At 53.4% G+C, this 18,744-nt stretch overlaps 2 protein-coding genes across 3 annotated transcripts in view; one reads left to right on the plus strand and one right to left on the minus strand.

The window, feature by feature from the left end:
- Positions 1-4,650: 4,650 nt before the first annotated feature.
- On the plus strand, positions 4,651-13,416 carry R3HCC1 (R3H domain and coiled-coil containing 1). The gene is made up of 9 exons (XM_023216607.1): positions 4,651-4,672; positions 5,191-5,336; positions 5,684-5,811; positions 6,192-6,329; positions 7,360-7,963; positions 8,843-9,015; positions 10,447-10,517; positions 11,903-11,998; positions 13,110-13,416. Exons 1-9 carry the CDS (start codon positions 4,651-4,653, stop codon positions 13,238-13,240), a joined length of 1,509 nt encoding a protein of 502 aa, XP_023072375.1. The 3' UTR covers positions 13,241-13,416.
- An 886-nt stretch (positions 13,417-14,302) lies between these two features.
- Positions 14,303-18,744, minus strand: part of LOXL2 (lysyl oxidase like 2) — a 92,759-nt gene continuing 88,317 nt past the window's right edge. Inside the window, exons 13-14 of one of the 2 annotated variants that reach the window (XM_023216731.2) lie at positions 15,949-16,060; positions 14,303-15,238 (exon numbers count right to left, since the gene is read on the minus strand). In XM_023216731.2, coding sequence (XP_023072499.1) covers positions 15,159-15,238; positions 15,949-16,060 — 192 coding nt within the window. In that variant the 3' untranslated portion in view covers positions 14,303-15,158. The remainder of the gene's footprint in view (positions 15,239-15,948; positions 16,061-18,744) is intronic. The other variant, XM_023216732.2, reaches the window with a different exon arrangement.

The raw sequence follows: 18,744 nt of genomic DNA on the forward strand, positions 1-18,744 counted from the left end.
CTTTTGTTAGTACCGCTTTAAAAAAAAGGTAAACACTAGAGGCACGGGTACAAAGCCTTGACTTGTCCTGAAGTGAATGTGGTTCCTCTGTGATTCTCTATTTAGCCCTGTGTGGTGTTTTGATCACTCTGTTTGGATCCTTAAATGAATTTGCATCGAGTTGTTCTAAGTGTGAGTTGGGTAAAGAACATACAACAATGTTTCGCGTTTGGAACCTTTTTTTTTGTTTGTTTGAGACAGAGTCTCTCTCTCCAGGGTGGAGTGTGCAGTGGCACAATCACAGCTCACTACAAACTCCGTCTCTTGGGTTCAAGTGATTCTCATGCCTCAATCTCCCCAGTAGCTGGGATTACAGAAGTGCGCCACCACACCCGCGGTTTTGCCATATTGGCCAGGTTGGTCTCAAACTCCTGACCTCAAGTGATCCGCCCACCTTGGCCTCCCAAAGTGCTGGGATTACAGGCACGAGCTACCACGCCCAGCCTATTTTTAATCCATTTTAATGTTTGTAATATAATTGAATTATCCCACCTCTGGTTTGCTTGAAACACTTTGGTGTTACTTCTATCACTGATTTTTTTTTTTTTTTTCTGGCTTCCTCTCGCTCCCCAGTTATATTTTTCTATATGGGCAGTGTTTCTTTCTTAACCAACTTCCCTAACTTCTGGCAATTATTTGGAAAACATAGCATTTACTGACTTTGCCACAAGTTATATGCCTCTGCTCCTACCCCTGACACTCTGGAATGTATTCCGGGGTTCCTGTCCCAGTTTATGGCAATAAAAAAATTGCTTTTGTTATTACATTCTATAGCCCTCCTTTCAAGATTTATAATATTTGCATACCATTTTGTTGCTCTGATTATTTAAGTTAATTGAATGTTTTAAGTAAATGACTTAGCACAAGCCGTCTTCTCCCAGGACATCCCAGCTTGTGAGTCATTTATCTTAATTCATCTCTTGGTTGTCGGGACCATGTCTTCCAGTGGCTTTCCAGGAAGGACCGTGAATGTCAAAGCATAACTCGGAAATATTTCGTTAGCTGGGTAACTAGTTCACAAGCACACCAAGGAGACAGCCATTAGATTCTTACCAAGGGACAAAGACCTAAATGAACAAACAAACAAACCAATGGGAGGACTGATAAAGAAGAAAAAGGTGCCAGCCTAGACAGGGTGATTTTTCCTAATGATTAGCTGGAGGTTATCAAAGAGGCTAGTCTGGGCGATCTATTCTGGAAGAGACTGAAGAGGTCACTAGAGAAAAACAAAAGTCAGTTATCTGTGGATTTTGCAAGACGTCTTTTGAGTTAAGCTGTGCAGTACACGTGGCAGGCTGTCCCTACACGGCGTCTGCCAGTATGGCCTGGCGTCTCCACTTGACAGGCCAGCATCACTCCATTTCTCTTGGCAGAATGTGACTGCAGGTTTGAGAATATCTTTCTGTTGCCATCACAGTTTACAGAATTTTCCAGTCTTAACATTTTCCATTTAAAATTCTACAGATATTGTTCCGTTGTTTTCCGGCAGATGAGTTGCTAGGAAAATCTGTCAGCCACTTAATTTTTTTCTTTTGAGTTTTGCCTAAATCAAAATTCATTTTTTTAATCCTCAGAGAAAATATTTTTACCGTAATCTGGATCAACCTTTTATTTATATATTTATTTTCTAGAACACCATTTTAATCTGTAGATTCACATTTTCTTTTGTTTTAATAAAATATTGTTGCATTTACATTGTGTGTGTGTGTGTGTGTGTGTCTGTGTGAGAGACAGGGTCTCACTCTGTCACCTAGGCTGGAGTACAGTGGCACAACCACAGCTCACTGCAGCCTCAACCTCCCAGGCAAAAATGATCCTCCCACTTTAGCCTCCAAAGTAGCTGGGACTACAGGCATGCACTACCATGCCTGGTGAATTATTATTATTATTATTATTATTTTATTTATTTATTTATTTTGAGACGGAGTCTCACTCTGTCGCCCAGGCTCGAGTACAGTGGCGTGATGATCTCGGCTCACTGCAAGCTCCGCCTCCTGGGTTCACACCATTCTCCTGCCTCAGCCTCCTGAGTAGCTGCGACTACAGGCACCCACCACCACACCCCGCTAATTTTTTTGTAATTTTAGTAGAGACAGGGTTTCACCATGTTAGCCAGGATCATCTTGATCTCCTGACCTTGTGATTCGCCGTTTGCAACCCCATGTGCCCTGGATTCAATCCTTTCATAATCTTTCAATTATACTTCCAGTTTTGGGTGAAATTCTATAGCTCACACCCAGCCTGCTTCTCCCACTGATAGGGTACATCTAATTTATTTAACCCCTGACTTTGGTACCTGGCTATTGGCCACAGGATTAAGACAATCCTAGGCTGGGCGCGGTGGCTCATGCCTGTAATCCCAGCACTTTGGGAGGCTGAGGTGGGCAGATCACCTGAGGCCAGGAGTTCGAGACCAACCTGGCCAACATAGCGAAACCCTGTCTCTATTAAAAATACAAAATTTAGCTGGGCATGGTTGCACAAGCCTGTAGTCCCAGCTACTCGGGAGGCTGAGGCAGGAGAATTGCTTGAACCCAGGAGGGTGCAGTGAGCTGAGACTGCCACTGCACTCCAGCCTGGGTGACAGAGTGAGACTGCCTCAAAAAAAAAAAAAAAAAAAAAAGACAATTTTAATGACATGCTAAAGTTGGAGAGTCTTCACCTTGCGGTGTTGAAAAGCAGGGGGTTGACAGGCTAGATCTGGCTTTGAGTTCCAACTCTCTGGGTCTCCTTTGGCTAAACCTCGGTTTATCCCCATACCATATGGCTAACAATTTTCATCTGAGAGGGCTGCTACAAAGATTAAAGTGCAATTTGTATGGCAAGCTTTATGTCAATAAGTAGCAACTATCTTGATTTTTGCAAGCCTTTACTCCATATCACCGATTTGTTTTCAGCATTGTTGACTCTAGCTTTGCTGGTCTGATGATGAACATGATTGCCTCTTTCACATCTTTCCATAGCTCTGACAGTTCCCTTTCATCTCAATTCATAGCTTACCCACTGAACATGGAAATCAGGCTTTGACCTCCTTGACAGTGTGAAGCAGTTATTAACTGGAAATTTCTTGTTTTCTCAAGAGAGTCTTCCAAAATATTTTTATCCTGTATCTGTTCCTTGCTCTGGTTTCTTCCTTTTCTTTTCCTTCCTTCCTTCCTTCCTTCCTTCCTTCCTTCCTTCCTTCCTTCCTTCCTTCCTTTTCTTTCCTTCTTTCTCCCTCCCTCCCTCCCTCTCTCTCTCCCTTTCTTTCTTTCTTTCTTTCTTTCTTTCTTTCTTTCTTTCTTTCTTTCTTTCTTTCTTTCTTTCTTTCTTTCTTTCTTTCTTTCTCTTTCTTTCGAAATTCTGCCCATCATTTGTGCTGCTTTTGTTGCATTTATTCACTTTTGAATGGGGACCATTCTACCTTACCTGCTGTTTGCCCCCAAAGGTGTGGGTAGCTGTGCTTTGACTCCCTTCCCTGTTTATCTAGGAATCTCTAGATAACCTCCACCCATGATGGAGACCTGGACACTGATACCTTTTTTCCTGTTTAACCTCTGAGTTGCCTAAAGAGGGTTTGGTAGAAACTAGAAACTAGAAACTAGCTTCCTGGACAGCCTTCCCCGGGAGCTTGTTCCTACGGAGTCTCTCTCTCTGAATTTGTTGAACACCTCAATAGCATGACCCACCTCTAAAGAGGTGGGGACATAGCTTGCTTCCTGGGTTTTGGGTTTGTTCCTCCATTTTGGGGAGGTGCAGCTGCTTTGTCAAAAAAGCTGGGCCTCTGTTTTCAGAGAAAACATGTGGTGCTAAGTGGACTTGCCTCTTAGCCTCACACTGCCCAGTCCAGGGAACCTGGGCAGACAAAACAATGCCACGGTGTGGCCTGCTCCCACTTCCGTTAAGCCATCATGGAGTGTGGGTAGGGCTGGTGGAACCAGAATCCAAACGGGTGCCCCCTGCTCATCCTTTTTCCCCAGGAGTTGAATGCCCTCCAGTCTAGGCACGGGGGACCTGTCAGATCTCCCGAATCTCCTCTCACAACCATGCTCAGAAAGGAAATTCATGACTCAGCTCCCTGAGTTCTGTCTGCACTTCAGTTTTGTCTTTATTCTAGGCCCTTTTTTATTCTTCTTGCTGGGTATCTGGAAAGATAGGTTTTGTAAATATAATATAATTCCACTGTCGTTTTTAGAAATGCTTTTGAAAAATGTGAGACAGCAAAATGCATCTAATTTTTTCTCCATTTCTCCATCCCCAAGCTGCTTCTCCCAGTCAGCTTTCTGAGGGACAGCTCTCCCTCCCCCATCCTGCCTGTACCTTATGTCAGAGCCCACTCAGACTGCCCCACCCCTGACCAAAACCTAGGTCTTAAGTGCCCTTAGGTTAGTGCTTCCAGATTCAGAGTGACCAAGGGATTGCATTTTAATTACTTTCAGGGAACAGAACGATTTCAACCCTGGTCTCATAGATTATAACCATCCATCCTACAGGCTGTCTGATGGCAAGAATTTTAAACCCCATTTAAGGTGGACGCTGGAATTATTTCTGGATGGAGCACAGTAGCACAACTTGCTGAGCTGCAAATCACTGTGATAGTGACTGGCCAACCCAGTAACCCACAAGGCTAGCATGCCTTGTCAGTGCCACTGTGGTGTGAATTAGACTTTTTTACAGGTTACATCAATGCGGGAGAAGGACGGGCAATGATGGGCAAGAGTGCTGAAATATCTGATGCTCAGAAACTTCCTTCCTCTTTATGCCTCTGTTAGGTTCCTGGGGAGGCGAACAATGAATGGGAAACTAGCCCTGCCGCTAGCTAGCATATAGCACTATTAGGTTGGTGCAAAAGTAATTGCAGTTTTTTACTTAATGACAAAACCACAATTACTTTTGCATCAACCTAATAGTAGCTGAACAAAAGTGTTGGTTGAACTTAATTGATTCTGGAAGACTGTGCCAACATTGAGGAAAAAAAGAAGAGCCCATCTTGGAATCAGACCCATCTTTGCTCAAAGTAAGACTCTGGAATGTACTATCTGTGCAACTTGGGGCAAGTTATTTCACCTTTCTGGGTCTCGGTTTTGCCACGAATATGAAAGCTAGTCGTGTCCCTCTAGGAGAAGAGGTTCGTGTTAGTGGCAGGTGCGCCCCCTCCCAATAGGTGACAAGAACACGCCCTCTCCCGTTCCTGCGTTACCTCCCCCAGGCCGCGCGATGGCGTTGCGTCTCCGCAGCGGCCCGGGCCTCTCTGGGGCGCTCAGGCGCACTGGCCCCTGGGGACGCCGAGGGCGGCTGCGACGCGCAGAGAGGCCGTGGTGAGTGCGGCGGCACTGGGGGGTGATCGTCCCGGCCCCCGGGTTCCCGGGTGGGAAGGAGCAGCTGGGCTGCGCAGAGCAGGCCCTCGTGAGCCCCGGGAAGGAGCGCAGCGCAGGGTGTGGAGCCACCCTCAGCATCTGACCGCAGGCGGGGACGAGAGCCTTGGGCAGCAGCCGGGAGACCCCTCCCCTGACCGCTGACTTGCCGGGGATCCCTGGCATCACTTCCCCGCCGCCGAGACTTGGACCAGAGGGTTTCTAAGGCCCTTTCGGTGCCGGCGTTGCGGGGTCGCGGGTGATCCCGGGGTCTGTGCTCTGATCCCCGGCCCTGCCCGTCTCTCTTACAGGCTCTCCCACCTGCCACCCTGGCCCTTCTGTGCTTGGACGGTGTCTTCCTCTCCTCAGCTGAGAATGACTTCGTCCACCGCATCCAGGAGGAACTGGACCGCTTTCTGCTGCAGAAGCAGCTGTCAAAGTAGGCTCGTGGGAGGGGCGAGGGTGCCCCCTTGCTGGGAAGGGCAGTGTTCCCGAGCCGCCTGTGTGCCCTCCCCCAGGTGGTGCCTGGCAGCTGGCTCTGACCTTGGCCTTTAGTCTTCATAACGCCAGCTGCCTCTTCCAGCTGCATCTTTGTAATTCTGAGCATCACCCCGAGACTGAAGGGTCCCCGCACAGGGATGCGGATGGGACCTGTGGGTCCCTGCGATCACCTCTGTCTATGCTCAGATCCTTTGCAGTCCACCTGGGACCCAGGGGGCGGAAGGGAGGCCAGTATTAATCCTTGATTAACCTGGGAGTGGACCTGGTAGGGGTCAGGCCCTGGACACCTGCTCAGCACTTCTTCCCCTCCCTCCCCAGGGTTCTTCTTTTCCCCCCACTCTCCAGTCGCCTCCGGTACCTGATCCATAGAACAGCAGAGAATTTTGATCTCTTGAGCAGCTTCTCCGTTGGGGAGGGCTGGAAAAGGAGGACGGTCATCTGTCACCAGGACATCAGGTGTGTAGCCTCCCACCTTGGAGTGCCTGCAGCAGTGGTGTGTGGGCGGCCAGCCAGCTGGTCAGCCTTTGGAAGGGCAGGGCTGGGTGGAACCAGGGCTGGGAACCCCAGGCTGCTGCCATTCCTAGCCGCAGCCGCTTAACCAGGGCTGCCTTTCGCATCAACAGTGGAGCAGATACGCAGTTTGTGGAATTCACTTGGCAAAATCAGCTATGTGGTTGGGCCAAAAGAGAGAGAGATCTGTTTAAGTAGTGGGTGTGGTGGGGGGTCTCCCTAGCATTCCTCTCAGTGAGCTTGTGCCCCACAGAGACCAGAAAAGCCCCTGCTGGGCTTGGGTTCCCTCTGTTCCCACGTGCATCTCACAGTGAGCATTTTACTTTAATGACTGTGATCCTAGTGTTTGAAGTGACATGTTTTTCTGATAGCATAATTCTTTTTGTTTGTTTGTTTGTTTGAGACGGAGTCTCGCTCTGTGGCCCAGGCTGGAGCGCAGTGGCCGGATCTCAGCTCACTGCAAGCTCCGCCTCCCGAGTTCACACCATTCTCCTGCCTCAGCCTCCTGAGTAGCTGGGACTACAGGCTCCCGCCACCTCGCCCGGCTAGTTTTTTGTATTTTTTTAGTAGAGACGGGCTTTCACCGTGTTAGCCAGGATGATCTCGATCTCTTGACCTCATGATCCACCCGTCTCGGCCTCCCAACGTGCTAGGATCACAGGCTTGAGCCACTGTGCCCGGCCCTGATAGCATAATTCTTAAATGCAAAAGCTTACCTCCCCTCGTGTGTAATTGAAGATGGACTAATCTGTAATTTCGATCACAGCCCTAGAGGGCGAGCTGGCTGCTCTGGGCTTGTTCAAAAGTAGCAGCCTCCACTGTGATGCCTTCCTAAGGGATTTTCTAGGGTCATTTTGGCTGTGGTTTTCGCCTAATGCTGACCTGAATGTCACTCCTGAATGACAAGTGGCTCTAGTAAATCATTTTCCTTTGGGCCCCTATACATTCTGATTACCTTCTCCCATTCCTGCTCCAGGGTACCCAGTTCAGATGGCCTCTCTGGCCCCTGCCGCCCTTCTGCCTCCTACCCCAGCAAGTACCACGGTCCTCGGCCCACCTCCAACCAAGGAGCAGCTGCGGTTCCCCGAGGTGGCCGGGCTGGCCGGTGGTATCGTGGACGCAAGCCAGACCAGCCTTTGTATGTGCCCCGGGTGCTGCGCAGGCAGGGAGAATGGGGGCTAACCTCTACCTCGGGGCTCAAGGGAGAGGCCCCAGCTGGCAGGGACCCAGAAGAGCCTGGAGATGTTGGTGCTGGAGACCCCACCTCTGATCAGGGACTCCCTGTGCTGATGACTCAGGGAACAGAGGACCTAAAGAGCCCAGGACAAAGGTGTGAGAATGAGCCACTGCCGGACCCTGTTGGCCCTGAGCCCCCGGGGCCTGAGAGTCAGTCAGGGAAGGGAGACAGGGTGGAGACGGCCACACGGTTTGGGTCCACCCTGCAGCTAGACCTGGAAGAGGGGAAGGAGAGTCTGCTGGAGAAGAGGCTAGTGGCAGAGGAGGAAGAGGACGAAGAGGAGGTGGAAGAGGACGGCCCCAGCAGCTGCTCGGAAGACGATTACACTGAGCTGCTGCAGGAGGTGATGAGGCTCTTGAGCCCAGAAAGGGAGGGCGGAGGTGAGGTGGGTGTGGCCGTGGGTAGATGGGGACCAAGGGTTATGGCGTGGAGAGCAGGGGATGTGCAAGGGGAGGGAGGCAGGGCTGGGTGTTGGGTGACAGGGATTCCTTAGGGAACACAGGAGAGGAGGTGTGGATTTGGGTCCCAGCCCAGCCATGTAGGAGCTGCTTGACCCTGGGCAAGTTATTTTGTGTTGCTGAGTCTCAGTTTCCTCATCTGAAACTAAAACCAGATAACACAGCCTTCACTAGGTCACGGAGTCTGTGTACAAGTACATCGTCATGTGTTATGGATGCCAGTCATGGAAATTACTCTTTAGCCTGAAGTTTTATCTTACAAATCTTGTTTCCTGGGGACCATGTGACTTCCCCTGAGACTGGCTGTGGGTTCGGTTGGGAGGGTGGCATCTTTTATGGCTGTTTTATACATGAAGAATGCAGACCACAGACCTGCCAAATATCACATCGCTAGCAGGGGAAGGAAGGGTCTTGGACTTGCCCGGCTCTGCCTCTTACTGACTTTGCAACTTTGGGAAAAATTACTTAACTCTTGGGCCTTCAGTTTCCCTATCTGTAAAGCAGCTTTCTAGAATATAGTTTTCAGGATTCTGTGGAACATTATGTGTGTAATTGCCAGTCACTTAGTGGGGACTCCATACAAGTAAATGCCCTCCCGTAAAACCCACGCTTCTTGACCTTCCAGCCCAGCCTGCCTGCTGCTGCCCTTCCCAGACTTTTGCTATGTGGGCCCCTTCTCCCCACAGAGCTCTCAGCGCACGGGCTAGTGGTTTGGAGCTCTGCGTGTCCAAGCTCCCCTCGCTAAAGGGTCCGATCTCTCCTAGATCACAGACAACCTGACGAAGAAGGAGATTCAGATAGAGAAGATCCACTTGGACACGTCCTCCTTTGTAGAGGAACTGCCTGGAGAGAAGGACCTTGCCCACGTGGTAGAGATCTATGACTTTGAACCAGCGCTCAAGACGGAGGACCTGCTGGCAACGTTTTCTGAGTTCCAGTGAGTGGTGGCTGGGGAGGTGCTGCCTTCAGAGAGAAGCTAGGACACGCTTTGTAGCTGGGGGTGCTTGCCTACCCCACCCCCAGTGCCTAATGCTTCGGCAAGAGAGACAGAAAGTGGGTGTGTTGCCTGGGTTCTGTATTCCTGGGCAGTTCACCCTGCCAGCCATCCTTGGGGAAAGAGAGCACTGATTTGTTGGTTGTAGACACAGCCTGGAGGCCCTAGACCTGGGCTAGCCCCTCTGCCTGGCCACATGCCTGCCAGGACCCCACGCACCCTCCCTCCGTCTTGAGGGATATGACAGCCCCCTCTCTTCCCCTTGCCCACCTCCCAGCAGCTGCTCAGTGGGTCTCCAGCAGGCTACAGGCCATGTGGGAACTGTTTCTGGGGTGCACTGAGCAGCCTGCGGGGGCAGAATGGAGGTCGGGATGGTGGCCAGAGTCTGCATTGAGAGACACGACTTCCCTCCTCAGCTTCCCCACTTGCCTTTAGATCGACCCTCCTGTCTTTCCTTCTTTTTTCTTTTCCTTTTTATTCTCATTTGGCTTCTCCCCTTCCCCTTCTTTGTTCCTGCTCAGGCTTTCTTTCTCTTCTTTTTTTTGAGACAGGATCTTGCTCTTTTGCCCTGGCAGGAGTGCAGTGGTGCGATCACAGCTTGCTGCAACCTCAACCTCCTGGGCTCAAGTGATCCTCCCACCTTGGCCTCCCAAGTAGCTGGGACTACAGGCATGCACCACCGTGCCCAGCTCTGCCTAGGCTTTTAGAAACCCCTTTCTGCATGGCCCTCATTAACCCTGCTTCCTAAAGCCTTCTTCCCCTGTGCTCTGCCCCTGAGCAGGAGGAGAGCCAAAGGGGTGGCTAGGGGCAACATGTTCTGCTCTTGTATTCTCTACCTTGATGGTGCAGCCAGGCTGGGGCCCCTGTGCCTTCCTCAGCCCGGGAGGGTCACACTGCCTTAGGTCTCTCACAGGCTGCAGGGTAGGTGGCACCTTCCTGAGCAATAGGAAGAAAGCCAACAGGAGCATGGTGGCCCTGCTGGTTTGAGCTCCTGTTCCCCTCCCCCGCCACAGAAACCCTTTCTTCCCCAGCCTCAGACCCCGTGGCCTTGGCCTGGCTGAGACAAGCCTGGAAGAAGTCTCTTCTTCCTTGGCGTCATGCCATATGAGCTCTTTGAGTCCTGGCTTCTTTAGTTCTAGAAACTGGTGACCTGCCTGACATATTGACAGGAGTGACATTTGTCTTTCTGAAGCCAACCACATGGGCTTCAGAGGAAGTTTGCTGCAAATGGTTGTCTCCGTCCCCAAGAAGATGGGACCTTGCCTCGGGCTCGTGGCATCTGTGGGCTGGAGGCGAGGGACGTGGCTGCGGGATTCGAAGAGGAGTTTGACCGCTTGCTTTCCTGTATGTGCTGTCTCCTCTCTCCCCGCACAGAGAGAAGGGGTTCAGGATTCAGTGGGTGGATGATACTCATGCACTCGGCATCTTTCCCTGTCTGGCCTCAGGTAAGGCACCCCCGCTGGGCCTGGCCCTTACTCGGATCCCCACTGAGAGGGAGGACTCTTGGTTCCCTGGGTGGAGGCCACCATCTCCTGGGCGCAGGCTCAGCTGAGCCAGTGGGCTCTTGGGGTTTTGTTTCCAGCCTAAAACCCGGGGGGAGCTGAGCGGTCTCTGGCCCATAGTAATGCGCCATAATGAAGAAGACTTTCCTATTGTGTTAGTGCTTTCAATGAAAAGGCATCAGATTCAGGTGACTTTTGCTGAGGAAGGTCACAGGCCAAGCCCAACGGAGGTCCCTGTATTAAATTAAACCACAGGAGAGTGCTGCTTTAATGGCCAAAAGCATTCGAATTCTGGCAATTTCATATGGTTCAAGTAGACACATTCTTACTCAATTTTCACTTCGGCCTCAAGATATAGGTCAGGTTACCTCCACTGCACAGCTTGGGAGACTTAAGGATCCCAGAGTGTCAGGGGTACACTCCAAGTTACCCAGCCTCTCACAGCCACAGCTGGGGGCGCCACGCTGCCTCCTCATGACTCCAGTGCTCCTGTCCCTCTCAGCCACTTGCCTGCATTGCCTTGCCACACCACGTTTGGTGTATACCACGTTTGGCATACACCACGCCCCCTTCGCTGGGCTTCCTAGAAACAGCCTTCTGAACTCCTGAGCTAGGGGCTGGGAGCACCATTGCTGGTGGGGTCCAGTCCTCAGGAGGGAGGGGCAGCATTTAGGGAGGGAACAGGGCAGGGTGGGGTCTCAAACCCCAGAAAGGGAGATTGTAGAAAGAAAGGCAGGGAGGGAGGCCAAGAGGCTGCCATGTGCTGTGAGAGGAATGAGCTCTGGCTGGGGTTGGCCATGGCGTTCTGGTCTCCACAGACTATGGCGGGAGCAGGTTCCCTGGGTTCGGTTTCCTCTTCTGTAGAACAGTGGGCAGCTTGGACCTGAAGCCTCTCCCAGCTCTGCTCTGCCACACTCTGTAAATAGCCGGGGTGCTGCAATGGCAGGTGTGACTCAGGACAGTGAACACATGTTCCCGGGAGGGTCCTGAGTGGTGAAAGGGGGAGAGGCTGTGTTTAGCCCGGGGGCTTTGGAAACTGGGAGCCCGCCTCTTCTGATGTCAGAATCACAGCCTCACCAGTGCTCTCCCTGACCAGCCCGGGGTGGGAGTGTCCTCTGAGCGCAGGGGACCCTGTGCAGGCCTGTGGGGCTCTGGGGGACGAGGCAAGCAGGAGGCAGTCGTCTCTTGCCCATCCAGGGTGGTGTTGGAGCAGCCCTGCCCTGAGCTTCGAACAGGTGTACAACACGGCTGCTTGCGTTCGGGGTGGTCGGTGTGCCGCGGGATCCTGAGGAGGAGGGAGTGGCTCCACACCTGCTTTCTCTCCACAGCTGCTGAAGCCCTGACCCGGGACTTCTCGGTGCTCAAGATCCGGCCCCTCACGCAGGGAACCAAGCAGTCAAAGCTCAAAGCCTTGCAGAGGCCAAGTAAGGAAAGCGGATGTCCGTGGATAGGGAGGCTATGTGTGCGTGTGTGCATGGTGTGTGAGCGTGTGTATGTGCGTGTGTGTCTGGTTTGGGCAGGGTCTTCCCCTCTGTTCATTCTTCCCTCTTGACTTCTCTGCTCTTTGGGAGCCCTGGGCTGCAGTGGCCAGTGGGGCTGGGTTTCCCCTCCCCAGCAGGCCTAGGGGGTCTAGGGCAGGGGTCTCCTTTGGGGAGTGGCATCTGCCAGCTGCTGTGCAGGGACGCCCTCCTGCTCACACCCTCTTCTGGGCACCGCTCAGGGAAAAGCTTGTTCTTTCTTCTGGAGGGCCCTGGAAACCGTATCCCACAGGTCCGGGAAGGGCCTGGGCTTTGGAGTCCACTGCAGGACCCCTAAGTGGCTCTGTCAGTGACTTCAGTCGGCCTCAGTGACATCTGAGGAAGTCCCTCAGTGTGTGAGTTGGTTTCTTCTTCTGTAAAATAAGCAGACTCTTCAGTCTGGAGGATTGAATGAGAGCCTGGCATACCTGCCTGGAGCCCTGAGGGCACATAGAAGGTACCAGATAACCGTTAGCGCCTCCCTTTCCCCTTCCCCCTCCAGAAACCATGGTGGGAGATTTTAGACACGAGTTTTCCATGACTTTAAACTAGCAACTAGTAAAATGGGCCTGCAAGAGGCCTGCCGAGGCCGGCTGTGCTCTCATGGGTGGTTACGTAGCCAAAACTGTCCAAGGTTTCTTGGAACAGTAAATATCCTGTCCGTAGCTCAGGATATTTGTGAGCTCTAGGTGTTCCATCCTGACTTGATATCCCTCCCAAAGGACCCTAAAAAGCAGGGAGGTGTGCAGGATGAACCCCTCAGCCCCCTCACTGTAGAGACGGAGAAACAAGGGCATGGAGAGGCAACAGGTTTGGGTCAGCATCCCCTGGGGGGCCAGGATCCCTAAGTGGGCCCCCTCGCACGAGCATCCGGCCACACCACAGGTACAGGTGGGCCCAGGCCTCACACATGTCACATGAGAGGCTGGCTCCGATGGCCTCGATGGCTGCTGTGTTACTGGGGGAGAGGCAGCCACAGCCTTGTGTTCAGGTCCCCACCGTGGGGCTTTCCTTCTAGAACTCCTGCGTCTGGTGAAGGAGAGGCCGCAGACAAATGTGACTGTGGCCCGGAGGCTGGTGGCCCGGGCCCTGGGACTCCAACACAAAAAGAAAGAGCGGCCTGCTGTCCGGGGTCCGCTGCCGCCCTGAGGCCTGGAGACCCAGCCGGCCTGGATCTGCGCCCTGGTGTAGCTGGTGCCCCAACACCATAAGCCTTCACAGATGCCAGAGCAGCCCCGCGCCACCCTCAAGCTTCACCATGGGGTGTGGTGGGCTTTAGTCTCAGAAATGGAGAAAAAATAAAAACTCACATTGTTCTAATGTGATCGCTTTGAAATGTGGTCTGTGGGGGACGCTAGGGGGTGCTGTTCCACCTTGCAGTGCAGGCCTGCGGCTGCCGAAGGAAGGTCACTTGAGGAGCTTGGCTGGGAGGAACCCCGCTAGGCCTGCAGGGCCTCTGTGCACAGCCTGCCCAGTTTTGGGAGCTGGGTGGCACCTGCTGTGTAGCACCTGCCCACACTCCTTTGGCAGTTCAGGCATCCAGCCTGCTGGCCTGTGCTGTGGAACAGTTCTGGGACCCCTGGGCTGGTCCTGGTGTTACCAGTGCCGGTTCTTGCAGAAATAAACGTGAACAAAGGCAAGAGGTGAGATCTGAATGTGCGCCGATGCCCTCATCGATTGTGGTTTGGGTGGAGTTGGTTAACGTGGTCCTACCTACCCAACAGCACGGGCCCTAGCATGCTGTTGACACAAGGGGGAGCCCCTGTGTCTGGGTGAGTGGCTGGTTTGGGCCGGCCACCCCACCGCCACTGCGAATGGCTGGGAGCCCCTGTCCTGCGAAAGGATGCCCTCTTGCGTTGAGAAGCTGCCTGGTGGCTGTTTAAATCTAGACTTCCCATCCGACCCTAGCACAACTGCTACGCCTCCTGACAAGTTTCAGTAAAAACCACAGGAGTTCAAGAAAGTTTATGACCCCTGTTCGCTGCTTTTTGTGACCTTCTTAGACTGCTTCTCCCAGAGGGCAGGAGCTGCCCCTTTTGGAGTCTACTGAAGGAGGCTCCTAGCGGCCACACTGGGCTGGAGGGGATCTGGGGACCCATGTCCACAGAAGGAAAACCATGAATGTATCTGAAGTTCTGCTTCCGGCCACTGAACACAGGAAGTCTGCTGCTGAGGGCCCAGGTGCTGTGGGTCAAAGGAAACACAGACACGTTTCATAAATCTTTTATTCCAAGTTTCAAGTATGTGTAAGTGTCTGTGATGACACATGGTGCTCAGCGAGCGCCCTGTCACCCAGGACCCTGGTTATAGCACCGTTCAATCAAAAACCCACAGAATTGGAACAACAGGAAGATGAGTCACTTACACAGGTGGGTTGGTTTTTCCTTAGATTTGTACTTCCAAAGGCCCAGATGTCCAATCTTAAATGCCAATAAACTTGTGTCTCAGAAGTCTGTGAAAATATAATAATAGTATCCTGAAAAACAAGGTCGGGGGGTGTGGAGAGAGAAGCACCAAGTCTAAGCTCACTGAATCAGAAAACACGTGGCACCATTATCTATGTGACTATAATAGACTAGAGGGTTTCAATGGAAGACAGGTCTAGATATTCAAGTTTGCTGAAAACGACCTAAGAGGAGGAGAAACAGGATTCGGCCTGACCCTCTCTGGGGGCTGATGAGCCCACGTTTGTCCACGTGTCACTGGAGAAGAGCACGGTTGCACTGTGTCTGTGGCGAGTTCGGTGGCTTGAATGGGACAAGCTGATGACAACCTGTCTGTGGGCCTCGTCCCGGTCAAGGTTGGCTCTTGGTGCTGCTCCAGCAGCTCTGTGGACAAACCCCAGCCCCCGAGGCCTTCTCAGGCCCCAAGGGTCAGGCAGCAGCCCCCGGTGAATGACGGGAGGGTCCCCTTCCTCCTGAGCTCGGACACGGCTGCAGGGGTCTGGACGGGGTGGGGGCCGGGCTGGGTGAGGGCGCGACGGCGTTCGTTCAGACTCAGTTGTTGGGGGAAGTCCCACGGAAGATGTGATGTGGCCTGAAGACAGGAGATGACCACGCAGACTTTTTTACTGCGGGGAGAGCTGGTTGTTTAAGAGCCCGCTGAAGTGCTCAAACTTTTTTTCCGTCTCTTCGCTGAAGGAACCACCTGAAGAGTAAGAATCAGGGGGAGAGAGTGGGCAGATGAGGTGCCCAGGCCTTGCCTGACCCTGAGCCGGGTGAGTGGACCTCAGGGGCTCTGCCGGGGTCACCTCTGTGTGCCCTCACAAGGACAGGTGCCAGGCGCTGGCCATCTCTAGGGCTGGGCACATGGCAGGTGCTCTGTCAAAGTTGAGTGAACGAGCGAATAAATATAGTGCCTTTAATTTTAACATTTTGCCAAGAGTGAGGCCCATGACTTTTCCTGCAGAGGAAAAAGCTCTGCCTTCCCTCTTGTTCCCCAGGTCCTATCATCCAAGGAAAAAAGTGTCTTTAGTGGACACTAGAAGTAACCATGGTCTGCTAGCTTCCAGCTCGACAGAAAAACCTGATAGGCAGAGCCCACAGATTGCTGATGCCCACATTTTTGAGGTCACATGCATAATGAGCCAGCGGCCTTGGCTCCAACCCTTAAATAGCCTTGGGGTCTGTGCTGGGCCGGCCCGGTCCTGTACCACCTTCGCTCCATGGCCGGAGCTGGCTGTAAACACTCAGTCTCCATCCAGGCCTGTGTGTCTGTGGCTTCCGTCTGAATGTGGAAATGTGATGCTGGCTGCATTCCCCAAGCTCTTTACCCAAACTAGGAAGCTGCCTCTGGGTCCTTGAGAAAGTAGGGCAGCTCCCGCCTGCTTCCTGGAGCGGGGGCGGCCTGGACCTTACCTATGTGGCAGTTGTACATCCAGATGCGGTGCCCGTCATAGCGGCTCCTGCACTTCATGATGTTGTTGGAGTAATCAGATTCTGCAACCTCGAAGTTGGGGTTAATAACAACCTGGGGAGAAGCAGGGCAGAGGAGGCTGCTGGTTCCCTCTGCGGCCACGTCCACCCAGGCCCGGGGCTCTGCGAGACCAGCGACCTCAGGGAAGGGGAGCGTGGCAGGTGCCGGGACCCGAGAAGGGGGTCTGTGGGTCCCAACAAAGTCCTTGGGGTGGGGCAGAGATGAGTCAGGGAGCACAGGGAGCACGGCCCGGAGGAGGGAGACCCTGCCCTCTGTCCGTGGCAGTGTAACACACACCCCTCTACCCAGGGTGGGCCTTCGGAAGGGGGTCACCCCCTCCTGGGAGTGCTGGGGGAGGCAGGAGTTGGGGTCTGGGGAGGCCCCAGAAGAAGATGCTGAAGAGAAGCAGAAGGGTATGGGGAGGACCTGGCAGTGTGGGAAGCGGGAAGAGGGCTGCCTGGGCACTGGAGATGGGACACTCGTCACAGCCATGTGACTGTGGACACATCCCTTCCTCTCTCTGTGAAGTGACGGGTGGGACGTGGGGATCTGTGTCCCTGCCTGTTCTGCTGGGCCAGGGCCTGGCTCTGGGGCTGCTGGAGAAGCCGCATCCTCTCCCCGTCCTTCCACCCCTGCCTCTGCATCCCCCCAGCTGCAGGGACTTCGCCCAGAACAGCAGGAATAGGAAGGACATAGGAGAGGGTGTCTGTGAGGGGACAGAAAAGGGGAGGTTCGCGGTGAGGACCCGAGGAGAAAAGAGAAAGGGAGGGGGAGGGACAAGAGACAACAGTGGTGAACAGAGGGGCAGAGGACGCAGATGACAGGCCTTCCCTCGAGGGTCCTGCCACGTTTGGAAGGGCTGCGACCCAGAGCGTGGGGGCGGGTACAGGCTGCTCGTTCAGGAACATTCTCTAAATTTGGGGCCCCAGAAGGGCCTGGACATGACCCTTTAACAGGCCCCTGGGCTTGCCCAAAGAGGTGCTGAGGGAAGCCACGGCCAGCCTGGCAGCCCGCCCTGTGTTGGCTCAGTGGGGCTGTTCTGGGGGCCTGCACCTGGCCCAGCTGGGGCCCTGTCCCTTTAGCTAAGGAGGCACATGCCCCGCTCCGGGGTGGCTTGTGTTTTCTCTCCCACCCAGCCATTCTAGCTGCCCCCTCGCCCCTGGCCCACACATGGCATGGGGCAAACACAGCTCCCCATGCCAAGGCCTCCAGCTGTGCAGGCCCAGGCAGCTCCTCGGCCGCCCAGGCGTCTCCACAGTGCAGCCATGAAGCCGGCTGAATGCAGCAAGGGCTTGTGTTGGGGGCATGAGAGCCAGCGTGACGTGTGGGGTGGAGGTGGGGCTGAAAATCTGTGTCCCCCACTGTTTCACCCCATTCAACTACTGCAGGCTGAAGTCTCACGAGGGCCTGGGGGAAGTGGCTGTAGGTTTCTGTACGTCTATGAATCTAGGAAATGATGAGGAAGCGGATAAAGCAGGGGCCGCCAGGAGGCCCCTTCAGCCCTGCCTCTGAGCTCTGCACAGGCCCCTCTGCGTGGAAGGCCACTTCCTTCTTGCCTAGCTCCCTCCTCCCATCCTTCACAGCACCACTGATGTCTGAAATGAAGGCCAGCACTTGTGTCCCGTGAATCCCCAGGTCGGCGCTTGTAGCGCCTAAAGTTCCATGTCTATCTTTTTTTTTTTTTTGAGACGGAGTCTCGCTCTGTCGCCCAGGCTGGAGTGCAGTGGCCGGATCTCAGCTCACTACAAGCTCCGCCTCCCGGGTTCACGCCATTCTCCTGCCTCAGCCTCCCCAGTAGCTGGGACTACAGGCGCCCACCACCTTGCCCGGCTAGATTTTTGTATTTTTTAGTAGAGACGGGGTTTCACCGTGTTAGCCAGGATGTCTCGATTTCCTGACCTCGTGATCCGCCCGTGGCGGCCTCCCAAAGTGCTGGGATTACAGGCTTGAGCCACCGCGCCCGGCCCATGTCTATCTTAAGGGGAATGTTCTTTTTGATTCATCGGAGGTATTAACCTGCCCCTAATGAGTCCATTTGCTAATTGTATCATTTAGGGATTGAGAACACAAAATCAAGAGTTGGTATGTCTGGGGTTGTGTGGCCGTGAAAGGAGGGTAATGATGATGCCCCTTCCTTGGGAGATTAAACGAAACAATGGGTTCCCCAGGCTTAGGCAATTCATCGTGGTTATTAAGTGGATGGCACTGGCCAGAATACAGGGAGATACACACTCACCCAGCAAAATGACAGCAAACCTCAAACAGAAACCACCAGGCACTGTATACGTGCACATGGCCACGGCTATTCATCTTTTAAAATAAATAACTCTCTGGTTAGACCTCTCCAAGTCTGTGGTTCTGGGCTTGTGGGTGGAAAAGTGCTTGGCTGTCTGCTTTCCAGCCTCTGAAACTGCCCAGGAATCCTCTGAAAGCCCCTCTGTGGTGACTTCTCTGAAGGTGCTGTTTCTTCAGAGGGCTGTCTGTAGGTGGGGACTGTGGGCCAGGCCCTGGGCTGGCTGAATGCCCCCTCAGGAAAGCTTTCAAGGTGGAATGACACATTTCTGGTCATCCACTTTGCTAGCCAACAGGGCAAGCTGGGAAACGAGATGGGTTGGGACGTAGAAGACAGTGAGAGGGTGAGATAAAGCTTCTGCAGGCGGACGTGTACCCGTGCACCGGCAGAGAGATGTTAGGGACACAGTGCCCCTTGTCTCCCCCAGTTAGAGCCCTGGCCAGAA

Source organism: Piliocolobus tephrosceles, chromosome 7 (genome assembly GCF_002776525.5).
Source record: "Piliocolobus tephrosceles isolate RC106 chromosome 7, ASM277652v3, whole genome shotgun sequence".
Taxonomy (NCBI): Eukaryota; Metazoa; Chordata; class Mammalia; order Primates; family Cercopithecidae; genus Piliocolobus; species Piliocolobus tephrosceles.